This window comes from Corylus avellana, chromosome 5 (genome assembly GCF_965113065.1).
Source record: "Corylus avellana chromosome 5, dhCorAvel1.hap1.2, whole genome shotgun sequence".
Classification (NCBI taxonomy): Eukaryota; Viridiplantae; Streptophyta; class Magnoliopsida; order Fagales; family Betulaceae; genus Corylus; species Corylus avellana.
The window spans coordinates 5,003,982-5,025,917 of NC_142494.1; the positions used below are offsets into that span (position 1 = coordinate 5,003,982).

General features: G+C 36.2%; 2 protein-coding genes and 1 pseudogene across 2 annotated transcripts; all 3 read right to left on the reverse strand.

Moving 5' to 3' along the window:
* Positions 1–4,232, reverse strand: LOC132181675 (G-type lectin S-receptor-like serine/threonine-protein kinase At4g03230). Its single transcript, XM_088516224.1, has 9 exons — positions 3,448–4,232; positions 2,897–3,414; positions 2,292–2,777; positions 1,677–1,823; positions 1,320–1,531; positions 1,025–1,235; positions 693–930; positions 455–605; positions 1–368 (listed from the first exon to the last, which is right to left on the reverse strand). Exons 1-9 carry the CDS (start codon positions 4,218–4,220, stop codon positions 51–53), a joined length of 3,054 nt encoding a protein of 1,017 aa, XP_088372350.1. The 5' UTR covers positions 4,221–4,232; the 3' UTR covers positions 1–50.
* Positions 4,233–8,458: 4,226 nt separating this feature from the next.
* Positions 8,459–12,838, reverse strand: LOC148585259 (G-type lectin S-receptor-like serine/threonine-protein kinase At4g03230). Its single transcript, XM_088516225.1, has 8 exons — positions 11,530–12,838; positions 10,675–11,136; positions 10,144–10,269; positions 9,802–10,010; positions 9,508–9,718; positions 9,141–9,378; positions 8,899–9,049; positions 8,459–8,799 (listed from the first exon to the last, which is right to left on the reverse strand). Exons 1-8 carry the CDS (start codon positions 12,836–12,838, stop codon positions 8,509–8,511), a joined length of 2,997 nt encoding a protein of 998 aa, XP_088372351.1. The 3' UTR covers positions 8,459–8,508.
* Positions 12,839–17,160: 4,322 nt separating this feature from the next.
* LOC148585260 (G-type lectin S-receptor-like serine/threonine-protein kinase At4g03230) lies at positions 17,161–21,380 on the reverse strand (annotated as a pseudogene).
* Positions 21,381–21,936: the final 556 nt, after the last annotated feature.

Below are 21,936 nucleotides of genomic sequence, written 5' to 3' on the forward strand. Positions count from 1 at the left end.
GAATTGATATCAAATGTTTGGGCCACTACTCAAGATAACTTGCATTGGTATCAGGCATTATTATCATGTATCTCTAAAGTACTCCTAGTTGATTCTGTATATGTGGTATCCAGTTTACTAGAAGAACTAGGTTTGCTAGGAAGGCCTCTCCGTTGAACAAATGCGGGCTGTTTCGGAGTTGGAAATGTTGCACCTTCACCATCAAGCATTGTAACAACATTTGACATGGTTGGGCGGTCATTTAAATCTTCTTGTACGCATAAGAGTCCAATAGTTACACATTTCACAAATTGATCTACATTGCAAACTTCATGTAGAGTCGGGTCCATTAAATCCAACACCTTGTTTTCAACCCACAATCTCCACGCCTGTGACAATTTTAAAATTAGAATTTTATAGTGTAAAAAAACGAAACGAAATTAATGACTACAAAAAAAAAAATTAACATACTTACATAGCCTATAAGGCTCATGGCTAGTTCTGACTCGTAAAATCCTGTATTCTTTTTTCCACTTATAATCTCAAGTAGGACTACACCAAAGCTAAAAACATCGGATTTAACTGAGAAAAGTCCATCTAATACATACTCCGGAGACATGTACCCACTGCATGCCAACATTCATTAGCGGATAAGGTAGGCACTTATATATTCTTTGAGTAAATAGAGTTGGGGGATTGAAAATTGTGCTTACTAAGTTCCAACTACTCTCGTTGTGTTTGCCCCGGTTTCTTTGCCTTCAACAATCCTTGCCAAGCCAAAGTCAGATATCTTGGGGTTCATCTCCTCGTCTAAAAGAATGTTGCTGGTTTTCAAATCTCTATGGATGATCCTCAATCTAGAGTCATGGTGAAGATAAAGAAGCCCACGAGCTATTCCCAAAATGATGTTGACGCGCATCTCCCAATCCAAACTAGTGCTTAGTCTTTGATCTTGCAAGTTTTTAGTAACATTAACGTTACTCAAACAAAATACTTATAATCTATCAGCACAACAAGGAATTAGGAATTTAGTTCAAAAACCAACCAAATATAAATGAGTCTAAGCTTTTATTGGGCATGAACTCATAAAGTAAAATCTTTTCGTCTCCTTTTATGCAATATCCCCGAAGTCTAACAAGATTTCTGTGTTGAAGTTTTGCAATCAACACCACCTCATTTTTAAATTCTTGTAAGCCTTGTCTTGAGACACTTGAGAGCCTCTTTACAGCTATTTCTTGACCTCCTGAAAATATTCCCTGAGACACCATATTCACAAGGTTACCAATAACTAGAAACTAGTTTAGATGAATATTAACACCAATTAATGTTGCAGAAATGACCTTGTAAACAGGCCCATAGCCCCCTTGTCCAAGCTTGTTTGCATCTGAGAAGTTATCCGTAGCTACTAGAATGCTTTCGAAATCAAAAAAGGGTACATCTATGCCTTTCTCATCTTCTTCTCTAAACTCAGCAGAGCCCATCAAGTCTTTGAGATGTCTTTCACTGTTTAATGTGCGAAGTACTCGATTTCTTTCATCACTTCTTCTGTTTTCTGAGTTAATAAGGCAACCATATATATATGACTTACACTTTCATGATAACTAATTACATGAGACTGCTAATACATGGCTTTATTTTGATTCAAATGAAAATAGTACAAATTGTGCATGGTAGGGTGCATTTTGCAAAGTGGTTACCTTCTCTCTTGGGGATCTTTCTTCTCCAAAAATATATACAGACAATTCCACTTGTGAGCACAAAAATTGCTATTAGAGGTATCATAACGATCCGAGTGAACGACATCTTTTTTGAATAATCTTTTGGAAGCTGAGGAAAATCACCATCTACAAGAAAGAAATAAGACTACACTCACATAAATATTTAAAATCTGAAAACAACTGTTCTTTTTTGATAGTGAACAAGTTCCAACAAATATACTGTTTAGATTCATCCTCGCAATTATAATGTCTATTGTTAGTACTCGCAGGGTAAGCATGATCATATTGCTAAAGTGGATTTGAAAGTTCTCCCAAAAACCTCCCATTTTTTAATGTACAATTAGAAGTGATTATACATAAAGAAAAAGAAAACTTTTTGAAAACTGCACAATCCTCAGTTGAACAGGACAAAAGATTCCTAACACTGATGAAATGCAATGGAGAAGTCAGAAAGAGCTAGCTTGGGGTTTGATTCTCACAATTGATTTAAAAAAGACAAATATATATATATAGGACAAACTCCTCCTTTGTGGTATGATTTTCACTAATAGAACAATCTAAATATGCAAGAGGCATATGAAATAGCATCCTGACCTTTAGTGCAATTTAAATTTGAGCCATTCCATAGGTAGTTTTCAGTGCAAAGGCACCTGCTCTGTCCATCTCTTGCTACATTGCAAGTTGAATTTGGCCAGTCCTTGCAATCTGTGAATGATGTACAAATTGGCTCCAGCGGGGGTTCCCAACTAATCTCTTCTTCATCTTTAACTTCAGTACTATAGTTGCCAGAATCAGCCATAAGCAAGCTGGTCTTATTAAACGGCAATGACTCATTGAGCTGCAGAATTCCTCTTGAATTTCTATCATATCCTGCATTTCTGACTTGGATGACAAATTTTCGTGTACTTGGATCAATACTCAATACTCGATAGGTGCCACTCGGTGTCTTGAAGCTAACCTCACCTGTGGAATTGTTGCAGTACAAACTGAAATACATGGGGTCACCACAATTTGGTCCAGTGCTCAGCGGATAAGGAATCATGTTTGTGCCACAAGGCTCACAATTCCTTTCAGTTGATTCTGCAAAGATATAAAGTCTGGAAGAGTTATTATACATTGAAAATGTCTAGCATTATAACATGGTAATGAGCGAATTCCAGCATGGATATTGGAATATGTAAAAGGAGTAAAAGGAGTACCTATGTCAGATTTTGCTACGCGAACAGAGAGGTTACGACCATTGTTTGCATACTCCTCTTGCAGATCGCTTAAATCCTCTGTCCAAATCCAGCACAAGTCTTTACCAATACTATAAGCTTGGCACTGGCAGTTATTAAGGCAATACTTTCTGCACTCTGTTTCATTTTTTTCCACGAACTGTGGATCTGGATCACTCACTTTCATCATCTTTAAGTTCAAGAATGTGTCGCTTTTCCCACATGATGTCGGATTTCTAGTGCACCCACCAAAAAAATCTCCAGAATTCCAATTCTCCTGGTTACTAGGCTTGAACCCCGGTAAACACTTGCACGCTCTCCTATCGTTAATATTGCAGCTGCCAAAGTTCCCACAAGCATTATAAATGAGACATTTTTCTTTTGGCACCGACCATATCAAATTCCAATGACTGCTGTCCCAGATCTGATACTCTAACACCCCAGTGTAGTTCATAATCAACCTCGTGGAATTATAATCAGTGGAATTATAATAAAACAGCCTGTGTGTTGAATTTTGGAGAAAAGGCTTCAACTTTGTAGCATTGATGACGCTGCTGTTGAAATTTGACAATAAGTAGGCTATGACTTGAGGAATTTCGTCTATCCTGTATAACTTACCTGGAATCAGTCCTCTCCCGTTATGAACTGACTTTTGTGAGATAACGTATTTGTTCTCTCCTACTTGACTTAGATTAAAAGAGAATCTCCCATTTCCAGGGTCACCATCGCGTACCCATGAAGTCAATGACCGGATTTCATCCATGTTCATACCTGGAAGAAATGTATCCGTTGGATTTTTGAAGCTCTCCCATCGAACCTTCGCCAACTGATCATCACCATCGCTTAGCACCAGGTTTCCAGAATCCATGAGCTGCACAGATCGTCTTGTAGACGAGGAATCGAGAAACGTGAACCAATAATCTTTTCCCGCGGTATCCGATATCTTGAGGTTGCCATCTTCTGCGATTTCAAAAGTTCCATTGGAACCGTTGGGTAGAGGCCTGTCTCTGTTGGCAACCCATACAACTACTTGTTGATCCTGTTTGTACCATATCCCAACAAACCTTTCATGGCTAGAACTTTTGGTAGGAGTAAAGAATACCAGTTCAAACTTTCCTCCATTGGAGACAAGGGTTGTTTCTCCATCGTCAGTAATCCACTCGCCCTGCTTCAGAGTATCTTTGGCATAGCAATAATCCACACCACAGGAAAACAACAAGAGTATGTACGAGAACAAGATGGAAGACAACAACCAACTTGCAGACAATATAGTACTGTTGACTTTTCTTCTATGGCTTACCATCATGAACAAAGCAGGTGACTAATTTAACTGAAATTCTCTATCATTTCAAGCACACTGGTTCTGGTTCTATAGTACCCCTCACGATTGCCTGGTACAAAAATGCAGCCCCCATGTTCTTGCTTTTTAAGCAACAAGCTTCCTGATCAGAAATTTTCATTATTTTGGTCTCCAATTTGTCCATTCCATCTATAATATTATTTTTATGGTTTAAGTGGCTTTACTTTTCTTGTTCTGGTCGAGTCGTTGTGAGAAATTAACAATAACAAATGAGTAGGTGGCCGGGTTTCAATAAATTAATTGAATGACAACGACGACTGCCTTAATTTATTTTTGCTTCTTGAGGACCTTGAGTCAATTAAAAATTAAACTATATAAGCCCATGACTAAAATACGCCTAAATAAGGGGAATTTTCTTCTAGGAGAAGGATAATTAAGTTTTCTTTAACTTTGTCTCGGTTATCATGCGTTAAAGCTTAAGCCTTTTTGTGTTGAAAGTGTTAAGACTTGGTTTGTTGGATTGAGTTTTTGGAGTGAAGTTTGATGGAGGGTGGTGCTTTACACGAGTATTGTATGGAGGGTTTAAATGTGTTGGTTATGTCGGTGTGAGATGTGTGTGTGGTTTTTTGGACAATTATTATTATTATTATTATTTTGGCGGAGACATGTGAACGATTTTGTCCTGTTGTTTCTCCTGTTTTATCGACATGCATGACCTTCAACAAACCATATCTAATTTTAATTTTTCAGCCCATAATTGATAAATGTAAGTTTAAGTCTCATGTTTTGCCGTTATATCTAATTAATATAATCGGAAAACCTCATATTTTAAAAAATTTGAAAACATCAAATTCATCCCAAAATGAAAGCCAGTGTGCTCTACAATATTCCTATGTTCTCTTTTGGGTAATAAATAAATAAATAATTACGAAATCCAACGTGGAGGCCAATACAAGATTTTTTATTTGTTTTGATCTATATTTTGTTTGTCTTTTTATTTTATATTCTCTTTCTTGGGTTCAACAACTGATCAGGACACTATTTCTGCGTATAATTGTTTTTTTTTTGGTAATATTTTAGAAATAGGAAATGCACGTGATGACCCGCTTCACGTGCGCGCATGTGCCAAAAACTTGGGTGATTTCGTGGAATCTCTTCTGTCATCGGCAATTGATCTTTGATATTTTATTGCCGCACATGCTTAATTATTCAAGTTTTGAAAATTTTAATTGCTCTAATCCATTACGAAATTGACTAGCTATGATATGGTTATTACTTTGACAGGCAAGGACCATGTTTTTAAGGAGAATGTTAGGTGCTATTTGGGTGTTTTTTAGGTGGATATTATTTTCTAAAAAAAAAAAAAAAGTTGATGTTGTTTCTCTCACTCGGTTTTTAAGAAAATAATATTCACATTAGATCCGAAAAACACTAGTAACCGAGAGAGCACCTAACAATCATGTGGGGGTAGCAACAAAAGGTTGGATGTGAGCTTGACTAGAGCAATAATCAAGTGTGATGCACTACAATATCTGACTGACCATGAGCTCGATCTGGTCATGCATGGGAGCGTGACGGTGACCATGGCCAGATATGGTGGCAGCCATTGCCGGCTGGAAATGGGCAAAAAACTGAGCCAACACTAACAGATTGATAATGGGCCACAGTAGAACAAAGGCCAACCATGTGCCAAAGAATATAGCTGAATTGGGCCGATAAAAGGGCGAAGAATTGGTCGAAAATAGGCATGGGTTAACATCAAAACCAACAATAAACCAAATAATTGGACTAACAAATCGTCATAAGATGGGTGACATGGGCCAAATTTAAGCCACTCGGGGCCTTTTTTCAACCAATTTATTTTCTCTCATTTTATTTTTTCATGCTTTTGTATTTTATTTTATTTTTCATATTCGCTAAACAACTTGTCGTTTTGGGGTCATATTTTTTGAACCAACTAAACGATTTGCTGTTTAGAATAGTTTGGGGCGCCTTTTTACATTTTTTCCAAAAAAAAAATAATAACGAAAGGTGTTTATCGGTGGTTAAGTTAATGATGGATTCAAAGGCAACTTATGTGGTGTGCAATAAGTAATAGCGACTATTCAAATCCTTTGTTAACTTCCTGATCAGGACACCCTACATAGTGATATTGCATGACATATATATTTGTAATATATATTAGAAAAAAAAATGTGGTGCTCCTTAGCATTAGCCTTCCCATCACGTTTATGTGGCTCAAACATTGCTTTGTAGCAACTTGGCTTGAGGTGAGGAGGTGTGCCATATCCATTGCGAAAACAATTTTTAACATAAGCAACAGATCGAACGGTGGACAATTATCTTGAGAATAAAGAATCTTAGAAATGCAGAATGACTTTGATGACCTAATTTTTTTTGTTTCTTTCGATACATTTATAAAAAAAATAAAAAAAATAAAAATTGTTCAGCTAAGTTGGAAACTCAAAGAGAAAGAGATTACCATTTACCATAGTACAAATTATGATTCTATTATGACCAATGAAACCATTGAAAAGTTTTGGCTTATTTAACAATTTTAGTCATCTTAAAACCATTGGAAATGTTAAATTGTTTTGTTATCGTGGAGGTAATTTCATTATTTTTTGTTTACTACTACTTAACAATTTTTTTTCTCTAGGGATAACACTTATCTATCGACTCACTACAAAAAAACTTAGAGTTAGGGACATTTTTAAGGTGATATTTTAGGCTAAAAAATGTCTATTTAATTAGGGACGCTCAAATATGAACATTTTGCAAATGTTACAAATAAAGTGACTAGAATTAAAATTAAGAATGTTTAAACAGTGAAAAATGTCCCTAAAAGCGGATATGTGAACAATACAAATCCCCTTTTAGAAGGGGACGTTTTGTACTATTCACGCGTTCTTAATCTTTAAAAAATAAAAAAATTTCCCTAAAAAAATTTATAATATATATATAAAATAAAAAATCAAATTAATTTTATTTTTTAAATAAAATAAATTTAAATAATTTTTTTTAAAAAAAAAAAAATTAGAGGGCTGCAGCCACCCCTCATTAAAAAAAAAATAAAAATAAATAAAAATAAAAATTAGAGGGTAGCAGCCACCCCTCGTTGAGGGTGGGGGTTGGCCTTCGGGCCACCCCGGATCTGCCCGGGGGTGGACTTAAGAAGGTTCCTTTGGCTTACAATTTAACTATTTATCTTTTAACTGTCGTGCTTTTTTCAATGACTACATTATAATTTAATTTCAATTTTGTTTTTTTTTTTTTTTTGAAAATGCTTAAAAAAGAATAGCAAAAATTATAAATAATACTAATGAAAAATAAAAAAGAAAGGTTATAGAGGAATTCATTAAATTCAAAGCTCCACCCCTAAACTACTATCCAATTGATAATGTCCTCCAAAAACTTTCAATTAGGACAATGTCCCCCCTCCAAAACTACAAAAAATTGTTTTAATTTAATAGTAAAATCAAAATCATTGGAGCATGAATATCACGTGCAAAGGAACTATTGGCACGTAGGGGTGCATTGGCAGAGGTCTTGACGGATCTATGATGGCCAATGGCAAATTTGTGGACCGGCAGGCAACCAAGTTGATCGAATGACGGTGGTGGCGCATGGCAGAATGACGGTACCTTTCGGTGGCACATGCATGGAATCTTCAATGAGGATGCACTCGGTGACTTTGGAACAGTTGTCTTCCGAGGTTTCAAGTCATGCAGTCAAAAGCTCAAAATGATGACAGTAAGAGAGAGAACCAAAAAAGATAGAGAGATGGCTTTTGCTGAAAATCAAAGCCGAAAAAAAATTGGAGAGGATGCTAGAAAATTAATAAAGTTAAGAACGGTGATTCAGAACATGTGCTCTGATACCATGTTGAGAATAAGATTGTATATTGAATCACACTGAATACTGTAGAGAATGGGCCTATATATATATATATATATATATATATATATATATATATATATATATATATATATATATATGCCAATATTACATATACATACTTACATAACCCATATCGGACAAACACTACATATAATCTAATAAGATGAAATGTTTTTCCTGGTGTCAATTTCATTGACATTACTGAAAAATGGATGTGCAGTCTCCTTGACTAGAAAACAAATCTTATCCCATGGATGTGCAAGCTCCTCTCATAGATTCCAGATTTATTTTTACTCTAAAACTTCTACTCAAAAAAAAAAAAAAAATCATACAGTAAACTTGAACATAAAAGACTCACAAGAACTTGCATTGGTATCATCCATTGTCATCTTCCTCATAAACTACTAGTTGATTCTGTATATGTGTCCGGTTTACTAGAAGAAGTAGCTTGGCTAGAAAGGCCTCTCCATGGAACAAATGCAGGGTGTTTTGGAGTTGGAATTGTTGCAGCTTCACTGTCAAGCATAGCAATAACATTTGATATGGTGGGACGGTCATTTGGGTCTTCTTGTACACATAAGAGTCCAATATTTACGCACTTTACAAACTCATTTGCATTGCAAACTTCATGTAAAGCCGGGTCCACTAAATCCAACACCTTGTTTTCTCCCCACAATCTCCACGCCTGTGACAATTTTAAAATCATAATTGGAATGACATATAAAATGACTCAAAAAAAAAAAAAGAAAAAAAATGGTGATTACGAAAAATTAAACACACTTACATAACTTATAAGGCTTCTGGCTATTTCTGACTGATAAAATCCTGTATTCTTTTTTCCACTTACAATCTCAAGTAGAACTACACCAAAACTAAAAACGTCGGATTTAACTGAGAAAAGTCCATCTATTACATACTCCGGAGACATATAGCCACTGCATGCCAATATTTATTAGTAGATAAGGTATGCACTTATTGTATATTCTTTGTTTAAACATAATATTTGGGATTGAAAATTGTGCTTACTAAGTTCCAATTACTCTGGTTGTATTTGCCCCGGTTTCTTTGCCTCCAACAATCCTTGCCAAGCCAAAGTCAGAAATTTTGGGGTTCATTTCCTCGTCTAAAAGAATATTGCTGGTTTTCAGATCTCTATGAATGATCCTCAATCTGGAGTCGTGGTGAAGATAAACAAGCCCACGAGCTATTCCCAAAATGATGTTGATGCGCATTTCCCAATCCAAGCACATGCTTAGCTTTTGATCTTGCAAGTTTTCCATTTTCCATTCAAATTATAGTTTTAGCAACAGTAACAAACAAACTTTTACTCAAACAAGAGATATATAGACTATCAAGCACTGCAAGATATTAGGAATTCAGTTTAGAGACCAACCAAATATAAATGAGTCTAAGCTTTTGTTGGGCATGTACTCATAGAGTAAAATCTTTTCATCTCCTTTTGTGCAATATCCCAGAAGTCTAACAAGATTTCTATGTTGAAGTTTCGCAATCAACACCACCTCATTTTTAAATTCTTGTAAGCCTTGTCCCGAGACACTTGAGAGTCTTTTAATCGCAATTTCTTGACCTCCTGGAAATATGCCCTAAGACACCATACTCACAACGTTACCAATAACCAAAAACTAGTTTACATGACCACTACAACAATTAATGTTGATGAAATTACCTTGTATACAGGCCCATATCCCCCTTGTCCGAGCTTGTTGGCATCAGAGAATCTATTTGTAGCTAATAGAATGCTTTCCAAATCAAAAAATGGTACATCTATGCCTTTTTCACCTTCTTTGAACTCACTTGTGCCCATCAAGTCTTTGAGATGTCTTTCATGGTCTAATGTGCGAAGTACTCGATTTCTTTCTTCACTTCTTCTGTTTTCTGAGATTCGAAGATAACCATATATATTAGTTACAAGCTAGATATAATGACACAAAAGGATAATTAGAATTATTTTAATTCAAAGGGACAAAACCTCAGACCGTGCACGGCGTGCATTATGAAAAGCCATTACCTTCTTTCTTGGCCATCATTTTTCTCCATACAAATACACAAGTAATGGTACATGTGAGAGCAAACACGCTTATAAGAGATACCACAACACTCAAAGGCAACCCGGCCTTCTTTCTTTTTGAAGGCTCTTCTAACGACGAAGGAAGATAACCTTCTACAAGAAAGAAATAGGACACCCGTTATGTTTATGAAAGTGAACAAGCTCCAATGGCTAAATCAAATGATGATAAATAAAATTCAAGATATATTGTTGAGGATCATTTTTGCAATTATAATATCTATTGTTAGGGCAAGGTGATCATGATATTGCTAAAGATGATTTTGAAAATTCTAGGAAACACCTCCCAATTTCTACGTAAATTAGAGGTGATGATGCATAAAGTAAAAGAACACTTTTTGAAAGCAAGATATGTGCTCAGTTCATCAGGGGTCCTAGCACAGAATCATCCACCATCGCACTGGTCTTTCTTCAATAACAGAGCAGTCATAATCTTCCAGAGGTACTGTATATATATATGATTAGCATCCTAACCTTGAGTACAATTTAAACTGGATCCATTCCATCGAAAGTTTTGGTTGCAAAGGCACCTCTTCTTTCCATTGCAAGTTGAATTTGGACAATCCTTACAGTCTCTGGATGAATTACAGGTTGGGGCCTTTGGGGGTTCCCAACTAATTTCGACTTCTTCTATATTAACTTCAGTAAAATTATTGCCAAAATCAATACCATCCAAGATAAACGGATTGATCCGCTGCAGATTCCCTCCTGAATTTCTATCATATCTCCCATATCTGTGTTGGATGACAAATTTTCGTGTACTTGGATCGATATGCGCAACTCGATAGCTGCCATTGGGCGTCTTGAAGCTAACCTGGCCTGTGGAATAGTTGCAATCGAAACTGAAGTATATGGGGTCACCACAATTTGGTCCACTGCTTAGCGGATAAGGGATCAGGTTTGTGCCACAAGGTTCACAGTTCCTTGTGGTTGATTCTGCAAAGAAATAAAGTATGGAACAGTAATTATACATTGAAAAATGAGCTTTAGGCCATGTTATAAACCTGTCTAGCATTATAACATGGTAGTGAGGTGCTTGACATGTAAAATACTTCTGTAAATACGGTGACAGCCCAAGGGTTAGAGGTGATTATGTAGAGGCAATGTTAATTTCTGAAATTGTCTAACAAAATTTAGGTAGAACAATGGATTTGAGGGTAACGTAATGTCATAGTCAAGCACTATAAGAAAGACTAGTGCTCTGCATTTAGAACTCCATACTAGCACGCACTTCCTTTTCCATATATATTAATTAGCCAAATCAGTGTCTATGGGTGCAATTCAGCTACTGAGTTAATTCCAGCACATTCGAATATGTAAAAGGAGTACCTATGTCAGATTTTGCGACGCGGATAGAGAGGTTACGACCGCTTGCATACTCCTCTTGCAGATCGCTAACATCCTCGGCCCAAATCTTGCAGATGTCCCTACTAGTAGTGGTTTCACCTCCATGGCTGCTGTTTTTAGCTGCCTCATACGAATAAGCTTGGCACTGCCGGCAGATCTCAAGGCAATACTTTATGCAATCTGTTTCATTCTTAACCTTGAAATAGTCATAGTCTGGTTCGCTCACTTTCACCATCTTTAAGCTCAAGAATGTGTCGCTCGCGTCACATGATGTCGAATATCTGGTGCATCCATCAGAAAAATTTCCAGAATTCCAATTCTTCGGGTCACTAGGCTTGAACCCCGGCAAACATTTGCATGCTATCGTATCCTTAATATTGCAGATGCCAAATTTCCCACAGCTACATTTGTCATCTGGCATCCCCCATTTCCATTTCAAAGACCAAAGATGACTTTGATTCTCCCTGGTCAGATACTTTAATTGCCCATTGTCATCCATCACCAACCTTGTGAAATTTTTGAGATAGGAGGGCAATTTTGCAGGCTTGACGCTCCTGCTGAAATTTGACAATAAGTAGGCTACGTCTTGTTGCATTTCGTCTATCCTGTATAACTTACCTGGAATCCGTTCTCTCCCGTTCAAAACTGCCTTTTTTGAGATAACGTATTTGTCCTCTCCTTCTTGATCTTGCATAAACGTGAATTGTCCACTTTTCGGGTCACCATCACCTATCCATGAAGTCAGCTTCAGCTCTTCATCCATCTTCATACCAGAAAGAAATGTATCCGTTGGATTTTGGAAGCTCTCCCACAGACTGTTTCCAAACTGATCATCCCTTAAGACCAGGTTTCCAGAATCCAAGAGCTTCACAGATCGTCTTGTAGACCGAGAACTCTCATCACCTACACTCCAATAAACGTTTCCAGTATTGATATCCCATATCTTAAGCTTGCTATCTTTCGCAATTCCAAAAGAAACTCCGGCGGAACCGTTAAGTACTGGGTAGTCTCTGTTGGCAACCCATACAACTGTTTGTTGATCTTGTTTGTACCAAATCCCAACGAACTTTTTGTGGCTAGAGCTTCTGATAGGAGTAAAGAATTCCAGTTCAAACGTTTCTCCACTGGAGACGAGGGTTTCTCCATTGTCAGTAATCCAGTCGCCCTGCTTCAGAGTATCTCTGGCATCGCAATAATCCACACGACAGGAAAACAAGAAGAAGAAAATGGAAGACAGCAACCAACTTGCAGAGAATATAGCACAGTTGACTTTTCTTCTATGGCTTACCATTATGAACAAAGCAGGTAACTAATTTAACTGAAATTCTCTATCATTTCAAGCACACTGGTTCTGGTTCTATAGTACCCCTCACGATTGCCTGGTACAAAAATGCAGCCCCCATGTTCTTGCTTTTTAAGCAACAAGCTTCCTGATCAGAAATTTTCATTATTTTGGTCTCCAATTTGTCCATTCCATCTATAATATTATTTTTATGGTTTAAGTGGCTTTACTTTTCTTGTTCTGGTCGAGTCGTTGTGAGAAATTAACAATAACAAATGAGTAGGTGGCCGGGTTTCAATAAATTAATTGAATGACAACGACGACTGCCTTAATTTATTTTTGCTTCTTGAGGACCTTGAGTCAATTATAAATTAAACTATATAAGCCCATGACTAAAATACGCCTAAATAAGGGGAATTTTCTTCTAGGAGAAGGATAATTAAGTTTTCTTTAACTTTGTCTCGGTTATCATGCGTTAAAGCTTAAGCCTTTTTGTGTTGAAAGTGTTAAGACTTGGTTTGTTGGATTGAGTTTTTGGAGTGAAGTTTGATGGAGGGTGGTGCTTTACACGAGTATTGTATGGAGGGTTTAAATGTGTTGGTTATGTCGGTGTGAGATGTGTGTGTGGTCTTTTGGACTATTATTATTATTATTATTATTATTATTTTGGCAGAGACATGTGAACGATTTTATTAACATGCATGACCTTCATCAGACCATATCTAATTTTAATTTTTCAGCCCATAATTGATAAATGTAAGTTTAAGTCTCATGTTATGCCATTATATCTAATTAATATAATCTGAAAACCTCATATTTTAAAAAATTTGAAAACATCAAATTCATCCCAAAATGAAAGGCAGTGTGATCTACAATATTCCTCTGTTCTCTTTTGGGTAATAAATAAATAAATAATTACGAAATCCAACGTGGAGGCCAATACAAGATTTTTTATTTTTATTTTTTATTTGTTTGTCTTTTTATTTTATATTCTCTTTCTTGGGTTCAACAACTGATCAGGACACTATTTCTGCGTATAATTGTTTTTTTTTTTTTTTGTAATATTTTAGAAATAGGAAACGCACGTGATGACCCACTTCACGTGCGCGCATGTGCCAAAAACTTGGGTGATTTCGTGGAATCAATCTCTTCTATGTCATCGGCAATTGATCTCTGATATTTTATTGCCGCACATGCTTAATTATTCGAGTTTTGAAAATTTTAATTACTCTAATCCATTACGAAATTGACTAGCTATGATATGATTATTACTTTGACCGGCAAGGACCATGTTTTTAAGGAGAATGTTAGGTGCTATTTTGGTGTTTTTTAAGTGGATATTATTTTTTTAAAAAAAGAAAGAAAAAAAACAAAGCTAATGCTATTTCTCTCACTTAATTTTTAAGAAAATAATATTCACATGAAAACCGAACAACACTAAGAAAACACTAATGACTAAGAGAGCACTTACCATTTTTCTAATTTTAATGTTAGCTTATGTCCATGAAATTCTGATGAGATGTTGACAATGGTAACAATCATGTGGGGGGTAGCAACAAAAGGTTGGGGATGTGAGCTTGACTAGAGCAATAATCAAGTGTGATGCACTACAATATCTGACTGACCATGAGCTCCATCTGGTCATGGGAGCGTGACGGTGACCATGGCCGGATATGGTGGCAACCATTGCCAATGAGTAGCTGGAAATGGGCCAAAAACTGAGCCAACAATAATAGATTGATAATGGGCCATAATAGGAAAAAGGCCAACTATGTGCCAAAGAATATGACTGAATTGGGCCACTAAAAAGGTGAAGAATTGGCCGAAAATAGGCATGGGTCAACATCAAAACCATCAATAAACCAAATAATTGGACTAACAAACCGCCATAAGATGGGTGACATGGGCCAAATTTAAGCCACTCGGACCTTTTTTCAACCAATTTTTTTTTTTTTGTTCTCATTTTATTTTTTCGTGCTTTTGTATGTTATTTTATTTTTTCACATTAGCTAAACAACTTGTCATATTGGGGGTCATATTTTTTGAACCAGCTAAATGACTTGCTGTTTAGAATAGTTTAGAGGGCTCTTTTATATTTTTCCACAAAAAAAAAAAAAAAAAAAGAAAAAAAAAAAAAGAAAGAAAGAGCTTGGCGGGCGGGAGAATAATACCAAAAGGTGTTTATTGGTGGTTAAGTTAATGATGAATTCAAAGGCAACTTATGTGGTGTAAGTAATAGCGACTATTCAAATGTTTTGTCAACTTCCTGATCAGGACACCCTACATAGTGATATTGCGTGACATATATATTTGTAATATATATTAGAAAAAAAATGTGGTGCTCCTTAGCATTAGCCTTCCCATCACGTTTATGTGGCTCAAACATTGCTTTGTAGCAACTTGGCTTCAGGTGATGAGGTGTGCCATATCCATTGCGAAAACAATTTTTAACATAAGCGACAGATCGAACGGTGGACAATTATCCTGAGAATAAAGAATCTTAGAAATACAGAATGCTTTTGATGACCAAATTTTTTTGTTTCTTTCGATACATTTATAAAAAATAATAAAAAAAATTGTTCAGCTAAGTTGGAAACTCAAAGAGAAAGAGATTACCATTTACCATAGTACAAATTATGATTCTATTATGACCAATGAAACCATTGAAAAGTTTTGGCTCATTTAACATTTATAGTCATCTTAAAATCATTGAAAATGTTAAATTGTTTTGTTATCGTGGAGGTAATATCATTATTTTTTGTTTACTACTACTTAACAATTTTTTTTCTCTAGGAATAACGCTTATTCACTACAAAAAAAACTTAGAGTTAGGGACATTTTTAAGGTGATATTTTAGGCTAAAAAATGTCTCTATTTAATTAGGGACGCTCAAATAGGGACATTTTGCAAATGTTACAAATAAAGTGACTAGAATTAAAATTAAGAACGTTTAAACAGTGAAAACTGTCCATAAAAAGGGATGTGTGAACAGTACAAATCCCCTTTTAGAAGGGGACGTTTTGTACTATTCACATGTTCTTAATCTTTAAAAAATTAAAAAATTTCCCAAAAAAAAAAATTATAATATATATATATATATATATATATATATATATATAACATAAAAAATTAATTTTATTCTTTTAAGAAAATAAAACAAATTCAAATTAATTTTATTTTTTAAATAAAATTAATTTTTTAAAAAAAAATAAAAAAATTAGAGGGCAGCAGCCACCCCTTGTTGGGGGTGGGGGGTGGCCTTCGGCCCACCCCGGATCTGCCCAGGGGTGGACTTAAGAAGGTTCCTTTGGCTTATGATTTAACTATTCAACTTTTAATTGTCGCGCTTCTTTCAACGACTACATTATATTTTAATTTCATTTTTTTTTTTTTGGAAAATGCTTAAAATAGAATAGCAAAAATTATAAATAACACTAATGAAAAATAAAAAAGAAAGCTTATAGAGGAATTCATTAAATTCAAAGCTCCACCCCTAAACTATTATCCAATTGATAATGTCCTTCCAAAACTTTTAATTAGGACAATGTCCCCCCTCCAAAACTACAAAAAATTGTTTTAATTTAATAGTAAAAACAAAATCGTTGGAGCATGAATATCACATTCAAAGGAACTATTGGCACGTAGGGGTGCATTGGCAAAGGTCTTGAAGGATCTGTGATGGCCAATGGCAGACTTGTGGAACGGCAGGCAACCAAGTTGATCGAATGACGGCGGTGGCAATTGGCAAAACGATAGTACTTTTGGGTGGCACGTGCATGGAATCTCCAATGAGGATGCACCCGGCGACTTTGGAACAGTTGTCTTCCGAGGTTTCAAGTAATGTAGTCATAAGCTCAAAACGATGACAATAAGAGAGAGAACCAAAAAAGATAGAGAGGTGGTTTTTGCTGAAAATCGCAGCCGAAAAAGAATTGGAGAGGATGCTAGAAAATAAATAAATTTAAGAACGGTGATTCAAAACATGTGCTCTGATACCATGTTGAGAATAACATTGTATATTGAATTACACAAAATACTGTAGAGAATGGGCATATATATATTTACATAACCCATATCGGACAAACACTACATGTAGTCTAATCAGATGAAATGTTTTTGGTGTCAATGTCATTGACATTACTGAAAATTGGATGTGCAGTCTCCTTGACTAGAAAACAAATCGTATCCCATGGATGTACAAGCTCCTCTCATAGATTCCAGATTTATTTTTACTCTAAAACTTCTACTCAAAAAAAAAAAAAAAAAAAAAAATCATACAGTAAACTTGAACATAAAAGACTCACAAGAACTTGCATTGGTATCATCCATTGTCATCTTCCTCATAAACTACTAGTTGATTCCGTATATGTGTCCGGTTTACTAGAGGAAGTAGCTTGGCTAGAAAGGCCTCTCCATGGAACAAATGCAGGGTGTTTTGGAGTTGGAATTATTGCAGCTTCACTGTCAAGCATAGCAATAACATTTGATATGGTGGGACGGTCATTTGGGTCTTCTTGTACGCATAAGAGTCCAATATTTACGCACTTTACAAACTCATTTGCATTGTAAACTTCATGTAGAGCCGGGTCCACTAAATCCAACACCTTGTTTTCTCCCCACAATCTCCACGCCTGTGACAGTTTTAAAATCATAATTGGAATGAAATATAAAATGACTCCAAAAAAAAAATAAATAATAGTTATTACGAAAAATTAAACACACTTACATAACTTGTAAGGCTTCTGGCTAGTTCTGACTAATAAAATCCCGTATTCTTTTTTCCACTTATAATCTCAAGTAGAACTACACCAAAACTAAAAACATCGGATTTAACTGAGAAAAGTCCATATATTACATACTCCGGAGACATATAGCCACTGCATGCCAATATTTATTAGTAGATAAGGTATGCACTTATTGTATATTCTTCGTTTAAACATAATATTTGGGATTGAAAATTGTTCTTACTAAGTTCCAACTACTCTGGTTGTATTTGCCCCAGTTTCTTTGCCTCCAACAATTCTTGCCAAGCCAAAGTCAGAAATTTTGGGGTTCATTTCCTCGTCTAAAAGAATATTGCTGGTTTTCAAATCTCTATGGATGATCCTCAATCTGGAGTCATGGTGAAGATAAACAAGCCCACGAGCTATTCCCAAAATGATGTTGATGCGCATTTCCCAATCCAAACACATGCTTAACTTTTGATCTTGCAAGTTTTCCATTTTCCATTCAAATTATAGTTTTAGCAACAGTAACAAATCAAATTTTACTCAAACAAGAGATATATAGACTATCAAGCACCACAAGATATTAGGGATTGAGTTTAGAGACCAACCAAATATAAATGAGTCTAAGCTTTTGTTGGACATGTACTCATAGAGTAAAATCTTTTCATCTCCTTTTATGCAATATCCCTGAAGTCTAACAAGATTTCTATGTTGAAGTTTTGCAATCAACACCACCTCATTTTTAAATTCTTGTAAACCTTGTCCCGAGACACTTGAGAGTCTCTTTACCGCAATTTCTTGACCTCCTGGAAATATGCCCTAAGACACCATACTCACAACGTTACCAATAACCAGAAACTAGTTTACATGACCACTACAACAATTAATGTTGATGAAATTACCTTGTATACAGGCCCATATCCCCCTTGTCCGAGCTTGTTGGCATCAGAGAATGTATTTGTAGCTAATAGAATGCTTTCCAAATCAAAAAATGGTACATCTATGCCCTTTTCATCTTCTTTGAACTCACTCGAGCCCATCAAGTCTTTGAGATATCTTTCATGGTCTAATGTGCGAAGTACTCGATTTCTTTCCTCACTTCTTCTATTTTCTGAGTTTCGAAGATAACCATATATATTAGTTACAAGCTAGATATAATGACATGAAAGGATAATTCGTATTATTTTCATTCAAAGGGACAAAACCTCAGACCGTGCACGGCGTGCATTATGAAAAGCCATTACCTTCTTTCTTGGCCATCATTTTTCTCCATACAAATACACAAGTAATGGTACATGTGAGAGCAAACACGCTTATAAGAGATACCACAACACTCAAACGCAACCCGGCCTTCTTTCTTTTTGAAGGCTCTTCTAACGACGAAGGAAGATAACCTTCTACAAGAAAGAAATAGGACACCCGTTATGTTTATGAAAGTGAACAAGCTCCAATGGCTAAATCAAATGATGATAAATAAAATTCAAGATATATTGTTGAGGATCATTTTTGCAATTATAATATCTATTGTTAGGGCAAGGTGATCATGATATTGCTAAAGATGATTTTGAAAATTCTAGGAAACACCTCCCAATTTCTACGTAAAATTAGAGGTGATGATTCATAAAGTAAAAGAACACTTTTTGAAAGCAAGATATGTGCTCAGTTCATCAGGGGTCCTAGCACAGAATCATCCACCATCGCACAGGTCTTTCTTCAATAACAGAGCAGTCATATATAATCTTCCTAAGGTACTGTATATATATATGATTAGCATCCTAACCTTGAGTACAATTTAAAGTGGATCCATTCCATCGAAAGTTTTGGTTGCAAAGGCAGATCTTCTTTCCAATGCAAGTTGAATTTGGCCAATCCTTACAGTCTCTGGATGAATTACAGGTTGGGGCCTTAGGGGGTTCCCAACTAATTTCTACTTCTTCTATATTAACTTCAGTAAAATTGTTGCCAAAATCAATATTGCTAGCCAAGATAAACGGATTGATCAGCTGCAGATTCACTTCTGAATTTCTATTATATCCCCCAAATCTGAGTTGGATGACAAATTTTTGTGTACTTGGATCGATATGCGCGACTCGATAGTTGCCACTGGACGTCTTGAAGCTAACCTGGCCTGAGGAATTGTTGCAGCCGAAACTGAAGTATTTGGGGTCACCACAATTTGGTCCAGTGCTCAGCGGATAAGGGGTCAGGTTTGCGCCACAAGGCTCACAGTTCCTTGTGGTTGATTCTGCAAAGAAATAAAGTCTGGAACAGTAATTAAACATTGAAAAATGAGCTTTAGGCCATGTTATAAACCTGTCTAGCATTATAACATGGTAGCGAGGTGCTTGACATGTAAAATTCTTCTGTAAATAAGGTGACAGCCCAAGGGTTAGAGGTGGTTATGTAGAGGCAATGTTAATTTCTTAAATTGTCTAACAAAATTTAGGTAGTACAATGGATTTGAGGGTAACGTAATGTCATAGTTAAGCACTAAAAGAAAGTCTATGGGTGCAATTCAGCTACTTTGTTAATTCCAGCACATTCGAATATGTAAAAGGAGTACCTATGTCAGATTTTGCTACGCGGATAGATAGGTTACTACCGTTTGCATACTCCTCTTGCAGATCCCTTAAATCCTCAGTCCAAAGCCGGCAAAAGTCTTTACTAAAACTATAAGCTTTGCACTTGCAGTTGTTAAGGCAATTCTCTCTGCACTCTGTTTCATTTTTAACCTTGGAAGATTCAAAGACTGGTTCGCTCACGTTCACCATCTTTAAGCTCAAGAATGTGTCGCTCGCGTCACATGATGTCGAATATCTGGTGCATCCATCAGAAAAATTTCGAGAATTCCAATTCTTCGGGTCACTAGGCTTGAACCCCGGCAAACATTTGCATGCTATCCTATCCTTAATATTGCAGATGCCAAATTTCCCACAGCTACATTTGTCATCTAGCTCCCTCCCTATCCATTTCAAAGACCGAACATGATTTTGATTCTCCCCGGTCAGATACTTTAATTGCCCATTGTAATTCATCACCAACCTTGTGGAATTTTTGAGATAGGAGTTCCTGCTGAAATTTGACAATAAGTAAGCTACGTCTTGTGGCATTTCATTTATCCTGTATAACTTACCTGAATTCTGTTCTCTCCCAATAAAACCCAGTACCTCTTGTGAGATGACGTATTTGTCCTCTCCTTCTTGATCTTGCTTAAACGTGAATTGCCCACTTCTCGGGTCACCATCACCTTTCCATGAAGTCAAAGTCAGCTCTTTATACATGTTCATACCTGGAAGAAAGGTGTCAGTCGGATGTTTAAAGCTCTCCCACAGAACCTTCGCCAACTGATCATCATCATCGCTTAAGACCAGGTTTCCAGAATCCATGAGCTTCACAGTCACAGATTGATATGTAGACGGATAAGCCTCATTACCTACACTCCAATAAAGCTTTCGAGTATTAATATCCCATATCTGAAGCTTGCCATCTTCTGCAATTCCAAAAGAAACTCCAGTGGAACCGTTAAGTACAGGCTTGTCTCGGTTGGCAACCCATACAACTGTTTCTGGATCATTTTTGTACCATATCCCAACGAACTTATTGTGGGTAGAGCTTCTGATAGTGGTAAAGAATCCCAGTACAAACGTTCCTCCACTGGAGACAAGGGTTGTTTTTCCAGTAATCCACTCGCCTTGCTTCAAAGTGTCTCTAGCATAGCAATCCACAGAACAGGAACACAACAGGAGTATGTACAAGGAAAAGATGGAGTAACTTGCAGAAAATATACTACACTTGATTTTTCTTCCATGGCTTACCATTACGAATAAAGCATGCAGAGATTCTGGTACCATACTGAGGATGCTTATCATCTCGTTGTACCTTCAAATTTGGACTGACAATCCAATCTGAAACTAAGACTAAACAAATTAACTATTGACAGGTTGCATAACTTTTTTCCACCTACCACTGTATCTGTTTCTCTACCTCTACGGAGGCTTCATGTTGCATAGCTTTTTCTTCTAATCTTCTTCTTCTTCTTCTTCTTCTTCTTCTTCTTCAGTAAAATGTTATTTTTCTACCTCTACGCCGACTGCCTGCTACGCTGAATGTTCAAGTGATAAATGAAGAAAATCACAAGGCTCACGGAGTGTATAGTACTGTTATTACTTGTTAATGTAATCTGTAGAATGTGTGGTGTCAATCATAGATGTGAGAGGTGTTGTATTACAACCTGTCGTCACTAGGCGTGGGCCATCTTTTTTTTAATTTTTTCTTTTTTTAAAAAAAAAAAATCAATTCAGTCTCATTCATTGGTAAACGAACATAAAGGTCAAATAATACAAAGTAAAAGCTCTAAAACAACTATAACCGAAGCTACGA